General features: G+C 43.7%; 2 protein-coding genes across 15 annotated transcripts in view; one reads left to right on the top strand and one right to left on the bottom strand.

Moving 5' to 3' along the window:
- Nucleotides 1–25,603, top strand: part of GATB (glutamyl-tRNA amidotransferase subunit B) — a 107,132-nt gene that overhangs the window by 71,809 nt on the left and 9,720 nt on the right. For 2 of the 3 annotated variants that reach the window (XM_072773633.1, XM_072773635.1), the window contains 2 exons: nt 14,316–14,450; nt 15,907–18,031. In XM_072773633.1, the coding sequence (XP_072629734.1) occupies nt 14,316–14,450; nt 15,907–16,035 (264 nt within the window). In that variant the 3' untranslated portion in view covers nt 16,036–18,031. Of the gene's footprint in view, nt 1–14,315; nt 14,451–15,906; nt 18,032–25,603 lie in introns of those variants that run through there. The other variant, XM_072773634.1, reaches the window with a different exon arrangement.
- FHIP1A (FHF complex subunit HOOK interacting protein 1A) overlaps nt 16,595–25,603 on the bottom strand; it is a 232,878-nt gene continuing 223,869 nt past the window's right edge. For all 12 annotated transcript variants that reach the window (XM_072773630.1, XM_072773627.1, XM_072773629.1 and 9 more), the window contains one exon: nt 16,595–23,931. In XM_072773630.1, coding sequence (XP_072629731.1) covers nt 23,678–23,931 — 254 coding nt within the window. In that variant the 3' untranslated portion in view covers nt 16,595–23,677. The remainder of the gene's footprint in view (nt 23,932–25,603) is intronic.

The raw sequence follows: 25,603 nt of genomic DNA, 5'->3' as shown, positions 1-25,603 counted from the left end.
GTTTCTGAAGTATTGCTTTCAGTTTAGTTATGATTCTGTGACACAAAGAGAAATTATCTTTAAAATTTTTTTTTAATTTTAATTTTTTAAAAGATTTTTATTTATTTGAGAAAGTAAGACAGAGAGCATGTATGCAGAAGCATAAGGGAAGGGCAGAGGGAGAAGCTGACTCCCTACCAAGCAGGGAGGCTGATGTGGGGCTTGATCCCAGGAACCTAGAGTCACGACCTGAGCCAAAGGCAGACACTTAATCAACTGAGCCACCCAGGCACCCCAAAAGAGAAATTGTCTTAACAGCTGGCAAAAGGCATTCAGCTGTCCCTTTTTCTGTGGATAAAATAGTGCTGTGGGTTGTCTGGGGCTCTGAATGTCAGGTGAAAGAATGTGGGAAAAAAGAAATATGAGGGATACCTGGGTGGCTCAGCGGTTGAGCCTCTACCTTTGACTCAGGGTATGATCCCAGAATCCTGGGATCAAGTCCCACATCGGGCTTCCTGCATGGAACCTGCTGCTCCCTCTGCCTATGTCTCTCTCTCTCTCTCTGTGTCTCTCATGAATAAATAAATCTTTAAAAAAAAATCTGAGATTGCACCTCTGAAGTCCCATATGTGTTATGTGTATATGGGGTTTTTTGTTATCTCTAAAATAAAAGCTCTTTCTACTGTAAAAAAAAAAAAAAAGGGAAGGAAGGAGGAAGGAAGCCTAGTAGAGTGAATATGATTGGTTCAATGGGAAGAAATGGAAAATGCTAGGTAATTAATGCTGACAGCTGGTTCAGATATAGCTAGGGCCACCTTTGGGTTCTATCAACTTCCAGCATGTTCAAAGGAAGCAGGATGAATCCTGGCTGCTGTGAGGTAATCTAACTAAAATTAAAGTCTGATTAGAAAGGTGTTCGATGTATGCCGGCATAAATCTCCTGTATACACTATTCCCTTGGGAGTTTTGCTTTTTTAACTTTTCTACTTTGTTTCCTGTTTTTAAGAAAATCACTTACTGATTTTCTGGTGGAAAAAAAAGTCTTATTCATTATAAAGAATTTAGCGCAGAAAACTACAAACATCTTCAGATCCTACCACCTTGAAAGCACTACCATTAATACCGGGTGAACACCATCCCAGGTATCCTTCACGCACGTGTAATTAGAAGAATAGATTGATGAGATGGACAAGACACGAGGTTAGAAATGAAGACGTTAGAAAGTAAGAGGTTATAGTCTGTTTTTTTTTTTTTTAGTTTATTTCTTTATGAAGTGGACAGTTCATTGTTTTTAGTATATTCACAAAGCTGTGCAGCCATCACTACTGTCTAATTCCAGAACATTCTCATCACATCGAAAAATAAGCCGTTAGCAGTCACTCCCCACTAACTCCATTCCCTCGGTTACCACTAATCTACTTTCTGTCTCTTTGGATTTGCTGACCATTTGATGTAAATGAACTTCTACAACATGTAGCCCTTTATGTCTGGCCTCTTTACTTAATGTGATACTTTCAAAATCCATCCATATTGTAGCTCATGCCAGTACTTCATTTCTATTTTAGGCTAAAGAATATTCCATTGTAAATAGATGCCACATTTTGTCTATCCATTAGTCAGTAAATGGACATTTGAGTTGTTTCTAGCTTTTGGTTCTTTTTTTTTTTTTTTTTAAGATTTTATTTATTTATTTATTCATGAAAGACACAGAGAGAGGCAGAGGGAGAAGCAGGCTTCACACAGGCAGCCTGATGTGGGACTCGATCCCAGGACTTCAGGATCACGCCCTGGGCCGAAGGCAGGTGCTCAACCACTCAGCCACCTGGGCATCCCTAGTTTTTGGCTCTTATGAAGATGCTGCTTTGAACATTTGTGTTCAGATGTTTTGGTTTGAGCATATGTTTTCAAGGTTCTTGGGTATAGAGAATGGAATTTCTGGGTCATATGGTAATTATACATTGAACGTTTTGAGGAGCTGCCCATTTTCCAAACTGGCTGCACCCACCACTAACATTCCCACCAGCAATGTACGAGAGTTCCAGTTTCCCCATATCCTCGCCATCCTAGTAGGTATAAAGTGTATCTCACTGTGGACTTGATTTGCATTTCCCTAATGACTAACTACATTGAGCATCTTTTTGTATCTTTTATAGTGTACTCTTCTTAAAAGAAAAACGTTACAGTTAATTTTTACTAAATTTAACAAAAGAATCCAAGTAGGCCTTGGGTTTGAGAAACCCTGTGAGCCAGAGGGTACTCAAGCAGAGCAGAAAAATTCTCTGCTTCCACTCCTTATAGGTGTTTCCCTCTGACAGAACTGGAAGAGGTTCCAGTAGTGATTAGATGACCAGGAGATAAGGAAAAAAGTTGACCAAGTAACTGGCTCCTAAGGATGACACATTCATAGAAAGAATCATCCTATCCTTAGAACATTCTGAATTCCGGGGCACCTGGGTGGCTTAGTCTGTTGAGCATCTGCCTTTAGCTTGGGTTGTGATCCTGGGGTCCTGGGGTCGAGCCCTGAGTCGAGCTCTCTGCTCAGCAGAGAGCCTGCTTCTCCCTCTGCCTCTGCTGCAATCCCTGCTTGTGCACACATATTCTCTTTCTCTCTCAAATAAATAAATAAAAATCTTTTTTAAAAATTCTGAATTCCAAAGAATTTCCCACTTTGTCTAACTTATTATTATTAATCCATCTCTCTGCCTTACATCATCCCCCATTATTTCATCCCTTACACTCTTCACTGCTCCTTCCTCGCAGGTGTTCTGGCAATGCTTCTGAGATTTACAAACCGCATCCCTTTGGCGCCCTAGAGGCCAGGGGTTGCTACCATGAAGCACCTCTATTTTCCAGAAATGGAAAAAGATGATTTATCATCATGAGCAACCTCCTGGTAACTGTAGACGGAATCCTCTAGATTTCTGTCACGGGATCCAGTTCTACCTGTGGAAGTCGTGGCTAGCAGCCCCCTCTCCTTCCCTCACCAAGGAGAGGGCTGTCAGAATGGCAGTTCCCCTACAGGACAGCATCCTTGCTGTCCTGAGCCTCTTGTGACTCAGAGGCCCTGGGTGCCTTCCAGACTGCTGGCCAGCCACAGCCCCAAGAGAAATTGTACAGAATGTGTCCCCTTTGGGCACGCCTGAAATAGATGTGGATGATCCACAGTCTCCTGGGGATTGTCCAGTTAGCATTTCTAGTGGAACCAAGCTGGCTTGGGATTCCATAGAGATGGAAATTGAATTTTAACGTATAGGTGTGCCACTTAACCCATTTCCTCTTGTCTACTTTGGGGTCTGCTTTATTTATTTATTTTATTTGCCATAAAATAAAGTCATTTCATTGAATTTTAAAAGATTTGCCTATATCAAATAGGAAACTTTGAAAAACTGCTCAATATAATCTGCAGTATGATTTTTTTTTTGGCAAATTTTTTTTGCTACTTTTTTTATTGGAATTCAATTTGCCAACATATGGCATAACACCTAGTGCTCATCCCGTCAAGTGCCCCCCTCAGTGCCCAGTCACCCCAACCCCCCACCCACCTCACCTTCCACTACCCCTTGTTCATTTCCAGAGTTAGGAGTATCTCATGTTCTGTCTCCCTCACTGATATTTCCCACTCATTTTCTCTCCTTTCCCCTTTATTCCCTTTCACTATTTTTTTATATTCCCCAAATGACTGAGCCCATATAATGTTTGTCCCTCTCCGATTGACTTATTTCACTCAGCATAATACCCTCCAGTTCCATCCACATTGAAGCAAATGGTGGGTATTTGTCGTTTCTAATGGCTGAGTAATATTCCATTGGGGCCTGCTTTAAAGAGAAATCACCAAGCCCATATGTTCTTCAGTAAAACTGTTACAAAATGATTAGATGTTGTCTTCTCCCTTCCAGCGCTTCAGTTCCTGTGCCCTGCTTCTCTTAAGGGCTTGGGTTGTCGTTTGTGCCTTTCTGGAAGAATGACCTTTCACAAGGCTCACTTGCCTTTGAGCAGAGGGGACCTCCCTTTCTGTAACTGTCACAGCCCCCTCCCTGCCTTCTCCCTTGAACAGGCCTTTCCTCCACACCCTGACTCTGGAAACCTCTGGAAAGGCAAGGGGCCTGCCTGCTTTCCTTCCATCCTTCCTTCCAGATACTTTAAAAATGGTACTAGCTAGAGAAACAGTTGGGTGGTAGTTGAAAGGGTGTGTGAATTCGGTCCCTCAGGAGCTGAAGGCTGAGTTTCTGCCCCAGGTGTCAGAGCTGGCTCTGTGGTCAGCGAGTGACTGGGGCCTCCCAGCTTGCATGACCCCATGCCTTCAGTGGCCACTTAACACAGATGGCCCTCACTACCCCCGGAACCCCTTGCTACAGATGCCTGTCCTGGGTGGGCAGCAGCAGGGCCTGGGAGCTGCCCGCATAGCCAGGAACAATTGCACTTTGATAGTACTTCCCAGGGTGGTGATTAAGCACAGACAAAAACTGAGGATTTATGCTGCAGCACGAAACTGGCAACCCCAGAGGCCATTACGTTTGCGGCAAGAGGGCCAGGGAGCCCTGCAGAGGCTGGCCTGGAGGCCAGCGGCCCCCTCGGGCTCCCCCGCTGCTGGGCTTCAGCCAGGAGTGCATAGTCTGGGTCTGAAACAGGACCCAGCACAGGATTAGTCTACTGCGTCGGCCCCGGGGGCTGGGGCTGGGCTGCAGTGGCCACTTGACTGATTGGGAAAGTCAATAGGCTGATGTGTTCCAACTGGGGGTGGAGAACACTCCAGACACAGCTCCCTTTTGTTCCTGGAGGCTGCTGAAATGTTCCCTAGCGTCACTCCTTTGTACCCCTGCCCTACCTCGCCCTACTTTCTCAGGGAGCGGCCAGCTCTCTGCGTTTAAAAGTATCCATCCTAGCATTGTCCTGCTTTTCCTCCTGAATGCTGTGGTTTGGCAGTGATCCCCGGGCTGCCTCACACCACCTCTATTCTGGTGCTTTTGGCCCGGGCAAATCCAGCCGACATTCGAGCCTTGTCGGGTCCCACTGTGTTAGGTGCCAGGAAAGGCTGACCTCCGGGTCATTCTGCGTGGATCCGCTCTGTGCTGTGAGCCGGGGTGGCCGTTGCAGGCCAGGAGAAATGGTGCAGGCCCGGGAGCGGCCTCCTGTGTTTGCCAGGCGTGCCTGTTTCCAGGTCTCTGGGCTTCCCACCTCATTTTCCTGTAGAGAGTTGCTGCATAGATTCTTTGTAGGCAAGTCCTCACAGGTGATTTCCATTTTGAGCCAGCAGATCTGGATCCCTCTTGAGATTTCTACATTCTCTTCCTGAATGTTGAACATGTTAAATGCACATTTTTAGGAGGCCATGCAGAGGAACAAAATAAACACTAGTCAAAGTCTAAATACCTACCAGAGGGATAATTTAATTACATTATGATAAATACACCTGATATTAATTTTTTTTATTAATATATAAAAGTAGTTCTGTCAAAAGTAAAACAAAAGCAGGTCACAAACTGTCCATATGTTATAACTGCAACTATGTTACAAAACAAAGAAAAATATGGGAAGGAAAACACTAAAATACATTTGTTATCTTGAGGGAATGGAAAGTGTAGGTGATGTCTTTTTATCATTTAGATTCCCTTATTTTCTACAGTGAACATGTACTGACTTTTTAAGTGAAGTATAGGTTGCACACAGTATTGGCGTTAATTTCAGGCATATAACTTAGTGATTCAATATTTATATACATTATAAAATGATCACCATAACTCAAATTACCATCTGTTACCAAAGTTACTACAGTATTACTGACTGTGCTCACTATGCTGTAGTTTGAATCCCTGTGATTTGTTTTATACTGTAGGTTTATACCTCTTAATCCCTTTGATATATTACCCACACACACAACACCATTTTGTTCTCTCTGCATCCATTAGTCAGTTTGTTTTTAGATTCTACATATGAAATGAACTCATAGGGTATTTTTATCTCTGACTTATTTCACTTAGCATAATACGTTCTAGGTCCATCTATGTTGTCACAAGTAGCATAAAAAAGATTTTCTTTTTTATGATTGAGTAATATTTTGTGTGTATATATATATATATATAACATCATCTTTATTCATCTATCAGTAGACATTTGGGTTGCTTCCATATCTTGACTATTGCAAATAGTGTTGCAGTGGACATAGGGGTGTATATATCTTTTTGAATAGATGTTTTCATTGTCTTTGGATAAATACCCAGAAGTGGGATTACTGGATCATATGGTAGTTCTATTTTTAATTTTTTTTTTAATTCATTAGAGACACAGAGGCAGAGACACAGGCAGAGGGAGAAGCAGGCCCCATGCAGGGAGCCCGATGTGGGACTTGATCCCGGGACCCCAGGATTACGCCCTGAGCTGAAGGCAGGCGCTCAACCACTAAGCCACCCAGGCATCCCTATTTTTAATTTTTTGAGGTCCCTCCATACTGTCTTCCACAGTGGCTGCACCGGTTTACATTGCTACCAACAGTTCACGAGGGTTCCATTTTCTCCACGTCCTTGTCAACACTTGTTTCTTGTATTTTTATTTTAGCCATTCTGACAGAAGGTATCTCATTGTGGTTTTGATTTCCATTTCCCTTCAGATTAGTGATATTGAATATCCTTTCATGTGCCTGTTGGCCACCTGTATATCTTCTTTAGAAAAATATCTGTTCAAGCCCTCTGCCCATTTTTAAATTAGATTTTTAGGGTGGGGGCAGGGGAGGGAAACACCTCAGTGGGAAACCCCTGAGTGGCTCAGTGGTTGAGCATCTGCCTTTGGCTCAGGTCGTGATCCTGGGGTCCTGGGATGATAGAATCCCGCATCCGGCTTCCCACAGGGAGCCTGTTTCTCCCTCTGCCTGTGTCTCTCATAAATGATTAGATTAGATTAGATTAGATTAGATTAGATTAGATTAGATTAGATAGATAGATAGATAAAATCTTTTTTTTAAAAAAGATTATTGGGGGGGGGTGTTGGTTGTAGTTCTTTATATATTTTTGGTATTAACCCTCTACCAGATATATCACTTGCAAATATCTTCTCCCATTCAGCAGCTTGCTTTTTCATTTCATTGGTTGGTGTCCTTGACTGTACAAAAGCTTTTTGGTTTAATGTAGTCCCATTTGTTTATGTTTGCTTTCATTTCCCTTGCCTGAAGAGACAAATTCAAAATAACATGGCTAAGACCAGTGTCCAAGATTTTACCATTTATTTTCTTTTAAGAGTTTTATGATTTCAGGTCTTACATCTAGGTCTTTAATCCATTTTGAGCTAGTTTTTGTAAGTGGTATAAGTAAGTGGTCCAGTTTCATTCTTTTGCATGTAGCTGTCCAGTTTTCCCAGCACCATTTATTGAAGAGACTATCGTCTCTGCATTTTATTTCTTGCCACCTCTATCATAGATTGGCCATATCAGTGTAGGTTTATTTCTGGGCTCTGTATTCTATTCTGTTGACCTAGTGTCTGTTTTTGTGTCAGTATCATACTACTATGACTACTGCAGCTTTGGAGTATAGTTTGAAATCAGGGAACATGACAGCTTTATTCTTTCTCAAGCTTGCATTGGCTAGTCAGGGTCTTTTGTGGTTCCATACAAATTTTAGGATTATTTGTTCTAGTTCTGTGAAAAATAACATTGATATTTTAATGGGGATTGTATTGAATCTATCGATTTCTTTAGATAGTATGGACATTTTAACAATATAAATTCTTCCAGTCAATGAGCATGGAATATTATTCCATTTATTTCTATCATCTTTAGTTTATTCCATTAATATTTTATAGTTCTCAGAGTGTAGGTCTTTCTTTCCGTGATTACATTTATTCCTAGGTATGTTACTCTTTTTGATGCCATGATAAATGGGATTGTTTTCTGATATTCTCTTTCTGGTATTTCATTATTATAAAAACACAACCAGCTTCTGTATATTAATTTTATATCCTGCAACCGAATTTGTTTATTCTAAAAGCTTTTTGGTGGAGTCTTTAGGGTCTTCTCTGTGTAATAGCATATCATTTAGAAATAGTAATCGTTTTACTTCTCCTTACCCATTTGGATGCCTTTTATTTCTTTTCTGATTGCTAGGACTAAGCTAGGACTTATAGTACTAGGCTGAAGTTAGTGGCCAGAGTGAGCATCCTTGTCTTGTTCCTGATGATGGAGGAAAAGCTTTCAGTTTTTACCATTGAGTCTGTTAGCTTTGGGTTTATCATGTATGGCTTCTAATATGGTAAAGTGTGTTCCCTCTATACCTACTTTGTTGTAAATCTTCATCATAAACAGATGAATTTTGTCAAAAAAGGTTTTCTGGAAAAAAAAAGTTTTTCTGCATCTTTTGAGATTATCACAGGATTTTTATCCTCATTTTGTTAATGTAGTGTATCATGTTGATTGATTTGTGGATATTGACCCATCCTTGCATCCCTGAAATAAATCCCACTTGATCATGGTGTATGATCCTTTTAATGTATTTTTAAATTCAATTTGTTAATATTTGGTTGAAAATTTTTGCATCTATTGTTGATCATGGACATTGGCCTATGATTTTTTTTTTTTTTTTTTTTTTGTAGTGTCCTCAGTTTTGTTATCAAGGTAATGCTGGTCTTGTACAATGAATTTGAGTGTTCCTTCCTCTTCAGTTTTTTAGAATCCTTTGAGAAATATAGGGATTAACTCTTTTTTTAAATGTTTGGTAGAATTTACCTGTGAACCTATCTAGGCCTGAACTTTTTGTTTGTTAGGAAATTTTGATTACTGATTCAATTTCATTATTAATAATTGGTATTTTCAGATTTTCAACTTCTTCCTCATTCAAATCAGTTCTAAGAATTGATCCATTTTATCTAGATCGTTCAGTTTGTTGGCATATATATAGGCTTTCACAGTATCTTTTGTATTTCTCTGGTATCAGTTATAACTTCTCTTTCATTGCCAAATTTATTTGGGACCTATTTTTTTCTTGATGAGTCTGACTAAAAGTTTGCCAATTTGGATTATCTTTTGAAAGAGACAGCTCTTGGTTTCATTGAATTTTGTGTGTGTATTTGTTTTATGTCTACTCTGATCTTTATTATTTCCTTCCTTTTACTAAGTTTGGGTATTGTTCTTCTTTTTCTAGTTTCTTTAGGTGTAAGTTTAGATTGTTTGAGACTTTTCTTGTTTCTTGAGGTAGGCCTGTATTGCTGTAAACTTTACCTATTAGAACATTTGCCTGTGCTGCATTCCATAGATTTCGGAATGCTAGGTTTCCATTTTCGGTTGTTTCAAGGGAATTTTTTTTAAGTTTCAAATTTAATTTCTTTGTTGACCCATTGTTTATTCAGTAGCATGTTTAGCCTCCACATGTTTGTGTGCTTTCCAGTGTTTTGCTTTTTTTTTTCCTTGAAATCAATATCTAGTTTCACATTATTGTGGTCAGAAAAGATGCTTGATATCAGTCCTCTTAAATTTATTGAGACTTGTTTTGTGGCCTAACATGAGATCTGTCCTGGAGATGTTCCATGTGCACTTGCAAAAAATATCTATTCTGCTGTTTTGAGGTGGTAGGCTCTGTGTTTATCTATTAAGTCCGTCTGGTCTAGTGTGTCATTTAAGACCATTGTTTCCTTATTGATTTTCCGTCTGGATGATCTATCCATTGATGTAAGTGAGGTGTTATAGTCCCCTACTATTATTGTACATTTGACCCTTGAACAATACAGGTTTGAGCTGCACAAATCCACTTATATATATAATTTTTTTCAATATACATTAGAAAGTTTTCGTTTTGTAAACAAAGAATTTCTTTCACTTTGTCTTATTTTTGTTGTAAGACATCTAACAGTGTTTTGTGTAAGACAAGATTGATGTAGGTACTGACATGATTCTTGTGAGCAGACAACTTACAGTATTGATAAGTACAGTATAGAAATGTATTTCTCTTACAATTTTCTTAATATTTTATTTCTTCTGGTTTATTATAAAGATGCAGTATCTCATACATATAACTACAAAATATGCGTTCATCGACTGATGTGTTATCTGGCTTCTGGTCTATAGTAGTTAGTACTTAAGTTTAGTACTTAAGTTAGTAGTACTTAAGTTTTGGGAGAATCAAAAGTTCTGTATGGTTTTTGACTGCACAGCCAATCAGCACCCCTAACTTCCATGTTGTTCAAGAGCCAAATGTATTTTTGTTAGTTACTCCCTTTATGTTAATATTTGCCTTGTGTATTTAAGTCCTCCTGTATTGGGTGCATAGATACAATTGTCCTATCTTCTTGTTGGATTGATCCCTTTATCATTACATAGTGCCCTTTGTTTTGTTTTACAGTCTTTGTTTTAAAAATCTATTTTGTCTGATACAATTATTGGCAACTCCGCTTTCTTTTCATTTCCATTTACATAGAATATCTTTTTTCATCCCTTCACTTTAGTCTTTGTGTGTGTTATGTCTGAAAGGAGTCTCTTGTAAGGCAGCATTTTGGAGTCTTGTTTCTTTTATCCATTCAGCCACCCTGTATCTTTTGAGTGGAGCATTCAGTTCATTTACATTTAAAGTAATTGGTAGGTATGTACTTGTTATCATTTTGCTCATTGTTTCCTGGTTGTTGTAGCTCATCTCTGTTCCTTTCTTCTCTTACTCTCTTCCCTTGTGGTTTGATGAATTTATTGTTATGTTTGGATTTCTTTTTTCTTTATCTTGTGTGTGTCTGTTATTAGTTCTTTGGTTTGTGGTTACCATGAGGTTCAGAATATAATACCCTACGTATACCGCAGCCTTTTTTAAGTTGGTGATCACTTAAGTTCAAACACATTCTAAAAGGATTACATTTTTCCTCCCCTTCCCATTGTGTTTTGGATATCATATTTTAGATCGTTTTATTTTGTGTATTCCTTAACTGATTTTTGTAGAGTTGGTTTTACTACTTTTGTCTTTAAACATTCATTCTACCTTTACTGTATGTTTGCTTTTATCAGAGATTTTTTTTTTCTTTCACAATTTTCTTACTTTTGATTGTGGCTTTCCTTTTCACTTACAGAAGTCCCTGTAGCATTTCTCTCTCTCTCTTTTTTTTTTTTTTTTTTTTTAAGATTTTATTTGTTTATTCATGAGAGACACAGAGAGAGAGGCAGAGACATAGGGAGAGGGAGAAGCAGGCTCCATGCAGGGAGCCCAATGTGGAGTCCATCCCAGGACTCCAGGATCAAGCCCTCAGCCGAAGGCAGACGCTTAACCGAGGAGCCACCCAGGCGTCCCCCCTGTAACATTTCTTGTAAGGCTGGTTTAGTGGGGAATCCTTTAGCTTTTCTTTCTGGGAAACTCTCTCCTTCGATTCTAAATGATAATCTTGCCAGGTGTAGTATTAATGATTGTAGGTTTTTTCCTTTTGGCACTTTGAATATATCATGCCATTGTCTTCTGATCTGCAAGACTTCTGTGGGAAAATCAGCTTAGAGTCCTCTGGGGTTTCCCTTGTACATAACTAGTTGCTTTCCTTTTGCTGCTTTTAAGATTCTCTTTCTTTTTCTTTTTGCTTTTTGCCTTTGAAGATTTCCTCTACCATCTTCCAGAGCCCGATCCATTCTTCTGCATCCTCTCATTTCCTATGGATTCCTTGTTCTGTATTTTTCATTTCAGTTACTGTATCCCCCAGCTCTGATTGGTTCTTTTTCTTTTCTTTTATTTTTTTTAATTTATTTTTTATTGGTGTTCAGTTTACCAACATACAGAATAACCCCCAGTGTGATTGGTTCTTTTTCATATTTTCTCTTTGTTGTAGTTCTGTGTCCATCCACTCTTCTCCCGAGTTTGGTAAGCATCTTCATGACTGTTACTTTGAACTCCGTATTGGGTATATTGTGTATCTCCATTTTGTTTATTGTGTATCTCCATTTGTTCATTGTTTTGAAGTTCTGTCTTGTTCTTTTGTTTGGAACGTATTCCTCTGTCTCTTCGTTTTGCCTCTCTGTATTTGTTTCTGTGTATTAAGCAGATCAGCCTACATGTCCCAGTCTCGAAAGAATAACCTTCTGTAGGTGTCCTGTGGGGTCCAGAAACACAGCCTCTCCTGGTCACTAGAACCAAGTACTCCAGGGGTGTTCCCTCTGTGGGTTGCATGCACTATTTTGTTGTACTTGGCCATTAATGCTGCAGGCACACTGGGGAGCTTGGGCGGCCCCCAACCCAGCTGTCTATAATGCGTGGCTGTGACTATTGTAGGTATGCTCATGAGGACCAGCCAAGTCCACCCACTGGGTGCAGCAGAGCAGGAGCCACTTTGGGGTAGTGACAGCCCCAGCTACTTCCCACGTGTGGTACACAGAAACTGTTGGAGGTGTCCCTGACAGGCAGGGTTGGTTTGTAGGGGAACATCTGGGGGGGTTCAGCAGTGCTAGCAAGGTAGTTGGAGAGTCTCAGAAATGGCGCCCGTCAGTGCTTCCTTTGCCCAAGAAAGTTCCCGCAGATCCATGCACCTCTGGCACATACTCTAAGATTAGCCAATAAATCTTCATTTGTGGTCCAAGCACTTTGCAAACTGCTGCCTCTGAGTTGGGTGTCAGAGTGAGTTTATGTGCCAGCCCTTGAAGTGCAGACTCTGTTTCCTATAGCCCTCCTGCTCTCCCTGCTGATTTTTAAAGGCAGACATTATTGGGGAGGAGGGGTGCTCATCTTCGGGGTATAGTCCCCAAGGCAAGGGTACCTGATGTGGGGCCTGAACCCCATGCTCCTCAGGAAGGAGCATTTGTGGTATCCATCCTGCTCGTGGAGGCCCACAGCAGGCTCGTGGGTCCTGACTAGACCACATCTCTGCCCCTCCTGCCCATCGCCGCGTGGCTCTTCTGTTCGATCTTTAGTTGTGGAAGCGCTGCTCTGCTGGTCCCCGGGTTGTCGTCAGCAAGGGCTGCTCTGTGTGTGGCCGTAGTGCTGGCAGGTCCGCGGGACGAGGCGAGTTCAGGATCCTCTTGCCCTGCCACTTTGATCCGACAGCCCTACCCTTTACTCTTAGAATGGTTACAGCAGTATTCTAAGTCTGTTTAAGAAAAACGTATCAGGGAAAGAGGTCAGAGAAACTCTTCAGACTTGCTTTCGGCAGCTCCCTGCGTATAATCTACGTCACACATCGTTCCGCCCTCCAGTTCCTGTGCTGCCAGCACTCCATTATACGTTTGTTGAAGGCATGGAACATTCCTACGTGCCTTTGTGGCCCTTGCCCTCAGTGCCTTACCCATTTTTCTGGCAGAAAAGTAGTTGCAAAATTGATTAGAAGCTTATACATTCAAGTGTTTTTCTAAGAGCGGGGGCAGGTTTTCTAGAAGCAGCCAGGGCTGCAGTGCTGGAGCCCATGGGACGGCCCACCCAGGACCTCGCTGGGCCACAGTCGCGGGGGGCATTCTGACGGCTGAGCCGAGGAGGCGGGGACCTTGTAGCTGTGACAAATATTCGTGGTTATTTCTGTCCAGATCGGGGAACACTTTGAGCCCTACGGAGATTCCCGGCACCTTCCCCTTCATTTGTTCCGCTGCGTGTGCGAATTATTGACAAGCCCTGCCTGTCTGGGAGGAGGGGCTCCTGGCTGGCCCATTTTCAGCCGGAACATCCGTAAGGCGCATTGTATGCCCGGTCCTGGCTGCAGGCGGAGATGCAGGGGGTGCCAGAGACTAACCGGGGACCCACACCCCACCCCTTCCAGCTCACCCCAGAAAAAAAGAGGGAGGAGGAGGACTCCCCTAAGCTAGGCCTTCTTTAAAAATGTATTCCTTTTTCCCTTACTTTGATAAGTTTGGGGATTTGTCGCTGCTTTAAAAAAAAAAAAGAAAGAAAAATACACCATTAACTTAATTATCCTAGCCAGATTCGGGTCTAGCTCTACCAGTAGGGGATAAATGTGGCATGGCACAGGCCCCTGCGGATTAGGATTTATGTTTTTAGTTATTTTGCATTTTGTAGCTTCATTATGGGGCCCCTCTCTTGCCCCCCTAAGATCATAATTCCCAGCAGGCTTTTTTGGGGACTTTATTTCGGTGCAGCGGTTACCTCCCTCGGCCGTGCTGCCCTCATCAACACGGCCTCCCTCCGTGCAGGTGCTGGCGGCGTGGGCTCAGCTGCTGCTGGCTCGGCCTCGGGGTGCAGCTCCTCCAGCCCCCCTGCCGTGCGCCGACCCCGCCGGTGCCAAGGGCCCCCCGCGGCCTGCTCTGTTCCCAATGTGCAGCTCAGCCTGGCCAGGGGCTCCCTGCAGCAGCCTCATTCCGGGTGCGTCCCTGCCCCCCCTCCACCCTGGGTGCAGCCTGGAGAGCCAGGCAAGCGCTCATGTCTCTGCCCCCCCCCCCCGCCCCCCGCTCTGGCCCGTAGGTGTTTGAGGAATTATGGAGGAGTAAAGGGAAGACTCCATCGCAGATTGTTTCAGAAAAGCAGCTGGAACTGATGCAGGATGGAGAGGCGCTGAACCAGGTCTGCCTCGCTGTGATGGAGGAGCACCCGCAAGTGGTAAGGACGGCCTGCAGGGTGAGGGGTCCCCGCGGCGGCCTGCGGACCCGGCGACAGCCTCTCCACCTCTCCCCTTCGTGGCCCTGAGACCTCTCCTGATAAGGGCTGGCCCAGTTGCATCAGGAAGCCCCTGATACATTTTATCTGTTTTTAGTTAAGGTCAAGAGCTCAAATTAGGCGAATATTAGAAAAAGACAACTTTTCCTATAAGGAATATCCATTTCTGGGGTTTAATCTCCTGGAGTTCGGTTTACAGGGGTGTTTATCAAGCTCCCTAGGTCCAAGTTTTGACCTCCCAGCATGACGCACTTTGAATGTGTTCTAGCTAGTTCTGCTTTATAAGGAGACCTCTCACTAATAAACGAGCAGGCATGACTGCAGAAAGGAAAGAAAGATAGGCAGACCCATTAGCTCCCTGCCTTTGAAAGGTGGGTAGAAAGGCAGAAAGGAAAATTATTTGTAAATTATGGAGAAAATCCTTGACAGGAGCATACCTGAAAACCAAGTCCTTTTGTGTTCTGAGCATAGAACAAAATAAAAAAGCTAGAGTACCACCATCCCTCCCTCCCCAAGTCTAATCACATTGTCTAGAGATTTTTTAGTGGGTAAAAAATTGCTAGCATCGCTTTCAGAATAATACCCACCCACCCATCGGCTTGCCAGGAACACTAACAGCTCTGAAAAGAGCTCTCGATAAGAAAAATGAGCTTGCACTGCGTCTGGGCAATCTCCATCTTCCTGCCTCATCTGTAGTGACTGATTAAGACACTCTGTTTTGGACTCGTTCTCCGGCACCAAGTGCAGACACTCACACGTGTTATTACCCATCAAGATGCTGCCGAGCAGGAGGTCAGAGTGGGTGGCCCTGGCAGCCCGTGGCTGTTCAATAGGAATCTGGAGCCTCCTGCTTCCATAGTCCCCATCTTGCCCACCACAGTGCACCCCCAACCCAAATGCTCTGGGAGAGTTGCCATTCTGTGGATTTGTTTTCTGATAAACATGTCTTCCTGGCAGGGGGTTAAGATGGGGAAGAAAGCTGTGCATTTCAGTGGCTGCTGAACACCACTGGAGGATTAGAGAAGGACCTCGCTCTGACTAGACTAGATCATTCCTCTTAGAGAGGTTACTCACCCCCAAGACTGAGAAGCTCCATGTCCTCCTGTCACTGTGGCACCCAGGAGCACGGCCTTGTTCCTGTGCACCTGCTCTCTCTCTGGGCAAACAGTCATGATGCGTCACAGCCCTCTTGTCCACTTTCATCAAACAGCAGAGTGACAAACATGCCCTGTGACAGGAGCCCAGAAACCACCCCAGGAGCTCACCCACCCCTCTTCCTTTTCTCATTTAATATCTAATGCTAACAGAAGAGAAACAATCTAAATTCCAGTAAACATAAACCTTAATTTAAGTATGCACGTCATTATCTTCTCCTGTAAAACAATTTCTGTCTTTAAAGGTACTGGCCATGAAGAGGGGAAACCCCAGAGCTATAAACAAACTGATTGGGTTGGTCCGAAAAGCAACTCTCAGCCGAGCAGACCCGACTGTGATAAAGGAGATCCTGGAGAAGAAGCTGTCATCGTGAGCCATTTTGGGTCCCTGAGGGAGAGTGGGTGGCCGTGACTGAGAACCAGAGCCTGGGACACCTGACATTCAGGGGCTCGACAGAGCTGGTGCCTCCCAGGCCCTGGCCCCAGCTGGAGCCCTAGGATGCCCCTCACACAGACCAGTAGTGACAGCCCAGTTGCTTCATGGACCTCAAAATGGCTCCAACCACAGCAGTGGTTAGCAAATAGCACGTTCCAGTGCTCAGTGATTCTGAACTAAAGGAGGCACCATTTCAGATGATGTCACCATTCTAAGAAAACGCCTCATTCTGCAGTTCCTTAACAAATATTTCTGAGTAAGTCCCAAAAACCAAGCACTGCTCTGGGTGCCAGGAATGAGCAGTGGTCAAGAGAGACCATGGTTGAGACGCAGTATTTGAGACCTGAAAGTAGATGAGTGGGACTAAAAACCACAGCAGAATCGACATGCTGTAAACACATGGTTGTCTCGGGAGGCCTCTGAAGATGGGGAGGAGGGTTTGGTCTTACTAGCCTTTCTCCATCTGTGGATTAAGAGGAAAACAAAACAAACACACAGAAGTTTTCAAATAAATTTAATGAATAAAATATATACTGAAATATCACATAAAAAATTAACTTACACTTCAAAGATTGTGCAGTTGATAACTCTTCCGCCCCACCGCCCAGGCCAGATAAAGGATAAAAAGGAAAAAAGCTGTAACATTAAACTGATTTGTTTTGCCTGGGAAGAATAAGATTATCAACTAGTACATCAAAATCTTGACCTTTACCAGTAATTCCGGTGCGGTTAACATCTTCATGAAGCCTGGGTTGCCCTTGCCCCTGTGCTGGGGACAGTAATGCCATCTGTCTACAGCACTGGAGCGCCCCTCCGTGCACTGCATGCCTGTTACCTCTGGCTCAGAGTACTTAAAGACCAATTTCTCAAATGCTCCTTTTTAAAAGCACATGTCAAACCGTGGCATAAGGAACAGACCCGACTCTGGAGTCTCCGCGTTTACGCTGAATTCCCCTAGCCTACTAAGAAGAGTCCGGGCATTGCCATCACGAGTAGTGCCGCAGGGGCAGCTGGGAGACTGGAGAAGAGCAGACCCTCCCTGTGGCCAGCGTGGCAACGGATGGTGCTCCAGCAGCTGGCGGTTACTCAGGACTTCCCTAAGAGTGTGACAGAAGCGTCGAGAAGGCAGGGACAGAAAGGAGACCAGCTGTGTGCTTTATTCCAGACAAGCATGAAGAGGTAAGGTTTAAAAAAAAACAACAACTTAGGATTGTGAGGGACTGTGTCACCTCACCCAGGAGGCTGTGTGCCCCTCATCCATTCTGTTCCAATACTGAAAACTACTGGACCTTGGAGTAAAGTATTTTTCTTTTTGAGAGAAAAAAGGCAGTGTCCATTCCCTCCCCTCGCCTTGCAAGTCTGAATTACAGAGGGGCAAAGGCAATCAAAGACCAATTCTGGCAGGATCACTGTTAGAAATAACATGGTTCAGCTTGGTTTTACAAATTCCTTTTTCACCAAAAGTCTGGCTTCTTGGACATCAAACTCTACAGAAGACACTCGGGGAACTTTCCAGGCCATTTTAAATCAAGGCTTTGGGGGCAGCTGCATGAAGACATTTACCCAACCTGTTACATCCAATGTAAACTGTAGTATGGATCATTTCCAGAGAAAAATGCCATCATGAGAACTGTTCTTTACATTGATGACTGTCAACCTCTGACAATTGCCCCATGATCTTGCATGCCCACTTCTGACATCCTGAAAATTGGACAGGTGTGTTGTTGTAACTGGTAATAGAAAAAGTCAAAGCACAGCTCAGGTATGTTACTTGGAACCTGACCATACAGTCAAAAGATGTGCTTGCACAACAGTGTCAGAAATTCACAAGTATGGCTCTGCTCATAGTCTTTCCATGAGTGAGAAGTTAGTCTGGTTGTTTGCTGTTCTGATGAAAATCTCATTAAAATGTATGAGTTGGTGCCACAGGTAAAGCCATTGCCGTCTTTCATTGGAACCCACACACCTATAGGCTGGGGGTGGGGGTGTGTTGGAAAACTGGCTCTTCTTCAGGTCGGCATGACCCAGCTCTACCTGGCCATAAACCATGGCCCAAACCATGTGTTCTATTAGTTGAAAATGAGTTGGTTGGTTGGTTCTGGTGGGAGGTTAACATCAGCCTCAACACTTGGCACACAATGTGGCACAGAATAACTTCAGTGAACAGTGATTGAATTTATATAATAAAATTAGTGGACAGCTTTCTGTGGGGCCTTTTGGTATGGGAGGTTGGTGCTGCCAACCAGTAGGCTTTTAAATCCTGGACATCTGGGTCTAGGAAGGAGCTACTTGACTCTGTCCAGGCTTCTGCAACATGGTGAACTTCTTTTCCTATCGTTCAAAGTATACACGCCCCAGGAAAAGGAAGCTAATTGTTATTTATACCAAGTTTGGCATGTTTTAGCTGAGCTTGCACACACACACACATACACTTTTGTAATTATTGCTTATCTGGAAGAAGGCAGGCTAGGGAATTTTTGAAAGTACACACCCTCCTAGAGCTTTGAGTTAGTTAATTCAATACACAGCTTATGGGAATGACCTACAGTTCACACCGTGTTTCTCATTTCTACTGGATGTGCTGCAGCCTTTCAAGGGTTCTACATAGTGACTATTGGTGGAAAAACAGACACTGAGTCTCTCTCAAAGGCCATTGTTATTTACCATTACCAAAAGCAGCATGGCAATGGCTACCATGCTTCCCTGGCAGGTTTTAGACTAATGTATCCATGGATTATTTGTGAACACAGTTGACCCTACAGCAGGAGATGGACAGAATCTGACTGAAATCCTCTCCCATTGCCTCCCTTAGCCAAACAAATTAGCAAAAATCATTTAAGTAAGATCAAATTCCCTCTTAAAAATATCTCCAGGGCAAAAAGGGGCCTCCTTACAGGTCTTTTGCAGACTTGTCCCAATAAAAAGTTAACAGACCTACTCGGAAGCACAGACTTCTGCAGCCTCAGCTGCATGAAATTTATAATCTGGCCTAAGAGCTTCCATCACCCTTGTCAGGTTCTGAAATGACATAGTAAATCTAAGTTCCCCAAAAGATGCCTGAACTACATATCGAATGCATAGCGACGGTGCCTATTGGCAGCCTTGTAACTTGTGTGGCTGACAGTGAGGTTTACTCACATGTCGTGAGACGGGAACGGAATTCACAGTGACCTGATGGGAAGGGTCAGTCCTAGCTAAAATGATCCTCTGTCTTAGAATCCCAAGTGCAGACACCAAAGAACTAAAGGCTTCCCCCCACTTTTCCTCCTGTCCTCTTCCCTGTAGGACCTCACCAAAAATCTTACACTAAACCCGTTTATCCAGTTAATGAGCTGCCAGGATAATCTGTCCTCCAAAACAAGTAATGGCCTAATAAATGCCTGAATGTAGAGAGGATTTACTGAGGCAAAATTATCCTGAAAACAATTCTTAGTCTTCCAAGAGCTCTTTCTAAAGCATTAGGTTTATGATGGTCATTCAAAAAGGAAAAACGTCAACTCCATTTTCTTAAAATGTTTCGTCAGTGATGTGATTTAAGGATGGAGTATAAACCAGTTCGACAGAGTTCTGTTTTAAGCTGTGATCTGATGGAGAATTAGTGCTGTGTGATTTATAGAATGATGGTTGAAGCGAGAAGGGGCCTGAGAATACCTTCTTAATGACTGAGAGCTGGGTGGCCCCAGCCACCAGAGGACCGACTGCTGGTTCCAGGAAAAGCTAACACTGCAGAGCTGGCCGAGATTCACAGCAAGCCACAAATTACACCGGCTTGGGCCAGTGACTTGAAGTAGCACGTGCAATAATAGCTGTCCTGCAATAAAGTGTTTCATAAAAATGGCAAGCTTGACAGCCATTTCAGTAAATACAGGACTGGTAATTAGCAATTAAACTGAACTGCCCTTAAATGAGAACTGGAGCTTATGCTGCACACATTTCACATCACGCCCCACCCCGGCCAGGGCAGCGCTTCTCCCGTGAAAACGACCTAGGCACACTGATCCAGATTTAGAATGAGCAGCCCTTATACACTCCTGAACCTCTAAACAGATCTACAAGTCAACCCATGTAACCATGGCAACCATGCCGATTCAGAGATGTCAAAACATCTTTCCACCCTGAGTACCACTGGCTGCCCAACCTGAACAGGCAACCTGAACAGTCTCATATCCTGTCTCTGGATTCTAAGTGTAAGAGGATGTTCTCCTGACAACACCATGGCTCCATGATGTCTCAGTGGATTGAAAATCAACAACTACATCTGACTTAAAGCCACTTGCTAAGGAAAAGGTACTCCTGAGGACCCAAAAAAGAACTGGATGCATCCTCCCTACACATGACACAGACCTCAGTTCCAATCCATCAGTACATCAAAGTATTTTCCAAGACAGTACTAGAAAAAGGGGGGCAATTTCACGATTCCTCTAAATACCAGAGAAAGGAAGTATATCTACTGATCACGAAAATCACATCTCTCTAATTGGTTATTCCAGACTCTCCATTTCATGGCTGGGAAATTGTAATTTACCCACCCACCCCCCAAAGAAATGGTATTTTAGGCTAAACTCACCTGGAATTTGTTTAAATTTTTAAAAACATTTACTTGGTCATTTCTAAAAATCTATTTTAAATACCCTAGTGCTCAGCCTATAATTTGAAACATAAAATTCACGCCATCTAGAACTTTACCTCAGACCCTGCATTATGAATGGAGAAATTATGTGTGAGGTTCCAGGAACCCTGCAGTGGCTTTCACTGCCCAGGATCGTCAGGCTAGACACAGTGACGCCAACCTCGGGGCTGCAGGTAAGGGTCTGCGCCCCCTGTGCCTTCCAGCAAATAGCACAGTGTCTGGGAGCCTGTCACATGGGAAAGTGACCACCCTCTGGGACATTTTAAAGCATGCCAGTATCTTTACAAATTTTTCTCAAACACATTACAAAATACACATTTCTAAGGGCCTCACCCCTTACTTTGATTGGAATACTCTACATTACCATGATTTTGCCCACCAAGGAATTCCCATCATCACCCACCTGCTGCACAGTGTCTTCATATCGGCCTAGATGGAGGGTCATTCCTCTGAACCCTTCAGGATTTGCTCTTTGGTAGCCTCGGGATTCTGCTGTTTCTCCTCTGTTATGTCTACACCATTCTCTGAATCTGGCTGTTTCCCGCAACCGTGTGGGTTTTCCAGTTCTCTATAATGTATTTCCAGATCAAATTTCTGACTTCGTTTTGAAAACCCCTGGACACAATACTCTGGAGGAGGCCTATATCGGATTCAGACAGATGAGCCAGTTTCCAATTCCAAGTAGGGTCATCATGGGAGTTTGCTACCAGCACCCCATTATAGGAGTTAATTTTCCTGCCTCCCACCCCAGACACTGGGTCATCTCTGTCCTCCTTTAAGGTAAGGCTAGTTCAATACCTATTTTTAAAAACGCTAAGAGGCACAAAAGCAATCTCTTTCCTAAAAGGGCACCTTCTATGCGGACCTGTGGTATACTCTAATAAAGCAACATGGACTGAAGAAGAATAGACACCAACACTGGATAATGGAGAGAAGAGTACATCAAACCAAAAAGCTGAGGAATATACTTTCCAGATACGACTTTAACATTTTAGGTACAAGTCCAAACCGGAAGATAAATACTTGTGCAAAACAAAGCTAGAGGATAATAAATTACAGCTTAAATCCCATCTTCCTGTTCTTTCTTCTCTACCTTAAGCCAAGTTCTTTTCCATCGGATACCCGGGAGTTTGCCTATACCAGTGAGTGCCAGGAAGCCCCAAGCAGGCCAGTCTGCCGGGCCTCATACGTTCCCACTGCTGTACCACAGCTGGGCAAACCTTTTCCAAGACAGATGGATGTGAAGTCAGAAATAGACAATAGGTTGGTATCTTTGGTTTCTTGCTTAGACTGGGAAACACTGTGAGGCGGGCTGCTAAGAGCCTCCTAGCCCAGACCAGATCTCCTGGGATCTTCATTTCCTTGGGCTGGCGCTCTCTCAATACAAAGCTGCGACAAGATCCATGAAGCACAAAAAAGCAGCCTCTGCTCTGCAGGGTCTCAGCTGTGACTCTGTCCCCCCACTGCTCTCCTGTGCCAGGGGCCTGATTAAGCCCATACCCATTCTCCAGAGGCATGATGGCCAGACCTGTGGCTGCCCCCAGGGCCCAGCAGCGATGCCCACACAGAAAACAAGGAGAGCTGGGACTTCCAATTTCCCTCCAGACAGGGAGGCCCACCCCTGTTATGTGCTTCTCACCTGCACAAAATAAGGGGTGGGGGCAGGAATTGGATATCCACAAATATCAGCTGTTTATGGTCTCATTTTTAATGCACAATTATTGTGTGTGTTTCTCCCTCTTGGTGGTTTAAGGAGACTGGCGCTAGGTATAATTACGCCTCCTGGAGCAGGCTGCAAAGCAGCACAGAGGCGCTAATACATCATGTTGGGGCCTTCTAATGAACCCCATTACTCAGAAGGCAGCATTTCTGTGTGCAGTGAGTCACCAGCAGGCACTTGGCTTTGCAGGGCTCCCCGTGACCTGTTCACACTTCCATCCCGGTCCCAAAGAGGCTGTGCAGTTCCTGTTTCTCTGCAAAGTGCAACATATTAGAGAAAGCACACAGAATCTAAAACAGTGGCCAGTATTTTTTACAGGCTGCATTTAGTTTACCTTTATCCTTCCTCCCACCACCCCACTCCATACTTCCCCTTAACCCCAAAAAACCCACTGTGACATAGCTTCACAAATTGTTTGCCTTTCATAAAACACTTAAAAAATAATGATACAGAAGTGTATGATACCCTGCTTGCTTCATCAAAGTCCTAAAACCCAATGTAACAGTTTGTATATTTAATTTTGTGCAAATCTTACTAAAATAAGGCCATTTCCAGTGTTTAGGTAGTGATATACTGATTAAAGAAAGCTCTCAAGCAACAAGAAAATTTCCCTGCATTCCAAATTCTCCACCACTACATCTGACTTCCCAGGCAGAGAGCTGAGACCGGTGGATTTGCCCGTACCATAAGGCAACACGGTTTGGGCAGAGTGCAAATCTTGGAAGTAAAATGGAAAGGGACATAAGATGTGTGCTTGCGTGATGGAGGCAAGAGGGGCTCCGTCTTTATTCTTCCCTTTTGTGAAATGGAGCCAGAACACAGAAGGCAGGGGAGCAGATGTGCACTCCTCGTGTGTGTTGAACAGCTCAGCCTTCTGACCCGGGGCACCTGCAGAAATCACTGAACCCCAGGATTGGCTTAGTGTGACCTAAGCTGCAAGATGAGTGACTCAAAGGGATGGGAGAATTTAACAACCAAAAAACTGGAGGAGGAAGAAGGAAAACCTGCCAAAGGAGCCACCAGCTTATGAGACTTACATTCTATATAAGGTGGAAAGACCCGGCTAGAGAAAGAGGAGGTATACAGAAAATTGCCCTCCCCACAAATCAAGTATTGTCAGGAAATATCAAAGTAGAAATTTCTGTAAGCAGCTTTGCATTTAACATTCAGTCAAGACACTAAAACCTTAAAAAACAAGAACCTCTATTTAGAAAAAAAAAAAAAAAAAAGCTAACAACAGGAGTCCTCAAAGTCGCCGAGGATCTTGTAGCACAGAATGGAGTGTTCCTGGGCCAAGGCAGCCAGTTCCTTCAGGAACTCGGGGAAGAGGGCAGCGGCCAGCATGGTGTTCCTCACGGGCAGGGGCAGGCTTGGCGGCACCCCAGCCACCTTGGCTCTGTTTGTCAGGAAGGGCTGAAGCACTCTTGGGGGACCATCCAAAAGGTTCTTGCCAATTCCTGTCCTGGAAGCATCTTGAATGGGATCTGAAACCAGAAAGAAAACGGTCACATGGTGCCCCTCCATAGTCCTTTACGTCCATCCTTTCATTAAGTGAAGTATGTGTGTTTGAGGGGTGGCGTCTGAGGGAACCAGTCGTGGGTTCAGTTCCTGTAACTGAAGTCTGAAGACACAGCCCTTGAACACACACCATATCCACCCTGTGGCTCGCGTATTTGCACAGCAGATAACCTCCAGCAGAGGGCACGTGATACAAGAGTTTTACCCCAAATCCTGTGTAAGGAAATTTAGGCAGAAAGCGTAGCAAGAAAATAGGTTGATCAGGAACCTTCTATGCCCAGGACATGGCAAAGGGAAAAACTGAAGCCACTGCATCAACCAGGTGAAGACTTAGCTAACCGTGTGTTACCTGGGGGAGTCCAGAGGCTCCACTTGCTCTCCCCAGCCTCCTGGTACTGGGGGGAGCTACTCTACCATTACCAAGTAGGCCCGATCACATAACGTTGCCGCAGGAGACATGCTGGACTACACAGCCATTCCCAGTGCAGCTCGGACCTCAAGGGCTCCCTCAGGACCCTCAGCTGCTTGCGGCCGGGACCTCCAGCTGTCTTTGGAGAACAGAATGGAAAAAGTTTTTTCAAGGTTGGAAATAAGGGAGAGGAAGTTGGGTGCCGGTAAGACCAACCAGACCAGCAACTTCCCACAACCATGGACATCCAGTGGCAGTAAGTGGCTTGGAAGCCTCCCTTTAGGAAAGGTTTCCAGGGGTTTCCGTCTCAGTTTCAGTAACAGGGGTCTGGGCTGAGCCCAAACTTTAACATATTCAAATGATTTGCATTTCCATATCAAATCAGTTTTACTAATTAAAATGGTTCAACTTTCCTGACTACTTAATTCTTAAATGTCTTCAGCCTTCATATATATATATAGGGGTTATTTATGCCTCCTTCTGCCCCTATTCAAACAGTCTCACTACTCTTTATAAATCATTACATTCAAGTTCTTCATTATTTTGGCTGCTTTTTAGAATTCAGTCCCATTTTTCAACACTCTGAGTGTCGCATAACTACAGCACTAAAAATTCTTGACATTTATAGTACTTTCCACATCTCACTACTATAGTCTTTAGTGTTAAAAAAAAATTCTCTGCTTTACTGCTTTAAATATCTTTTAGATTAAAGTTTATCACAGTTCATGCCATAAAGAACTGGAAAAGTTGCTGAAAATCAGTCTGCTGCTACCTTTTGGCAGAAACACACAACATGTCCTGACAATAGAGGACAAAAGCGCTGACATCCCTGAAGCACACTGCCAACCTTGGGAGACCACCCACTGGCACCCCCACGCTGGTCCTTCAGCACCACAGCTCTACAAAGAGCCCAGGAAAGCTCATTAGGGAAGCTGGCCTGAACCACAGTGAGGAGTGGGACTCGTGGGCGGTGATTCCAGGCCAAGACTCTGTTCATGGAATTCCCTCCCCCGTAGCTCTCTGCACCTCTAACTCTTACTAGTCCCAAGAGACACCGGGCAGTGGTTAAGAAGAGCACAGACTCTGCCACTTACGGGCTGAGCGGCATCAAGGAGGTGGCTTTACCTCTCTGTACTTTGATGTCCTCATGGGTCAAAAGTTGCTCTGAGGATTAAATGAGTCAATACGCAACTCAATACCAAAACACAATCCAATTAAATGTTGGCAGA

Source organism: Canis lupus, chromosome 13, assembly GCF_048164855.1.
Source record: "Canis lupus baileyi chromosome 13, mCanLup2.hap1, whole genome shotgun sequence".
In the NCBI taxonomy this organism is placed as follows: domain Eukaryota; kingdom Metazoa; phylum Chordata; class Mammalia; order Carnivora; family Canidae; genus Canis; species Canis lupus.
This window is presented reverse-complemented; position numbering and strand designations above follow the sequence as displayed.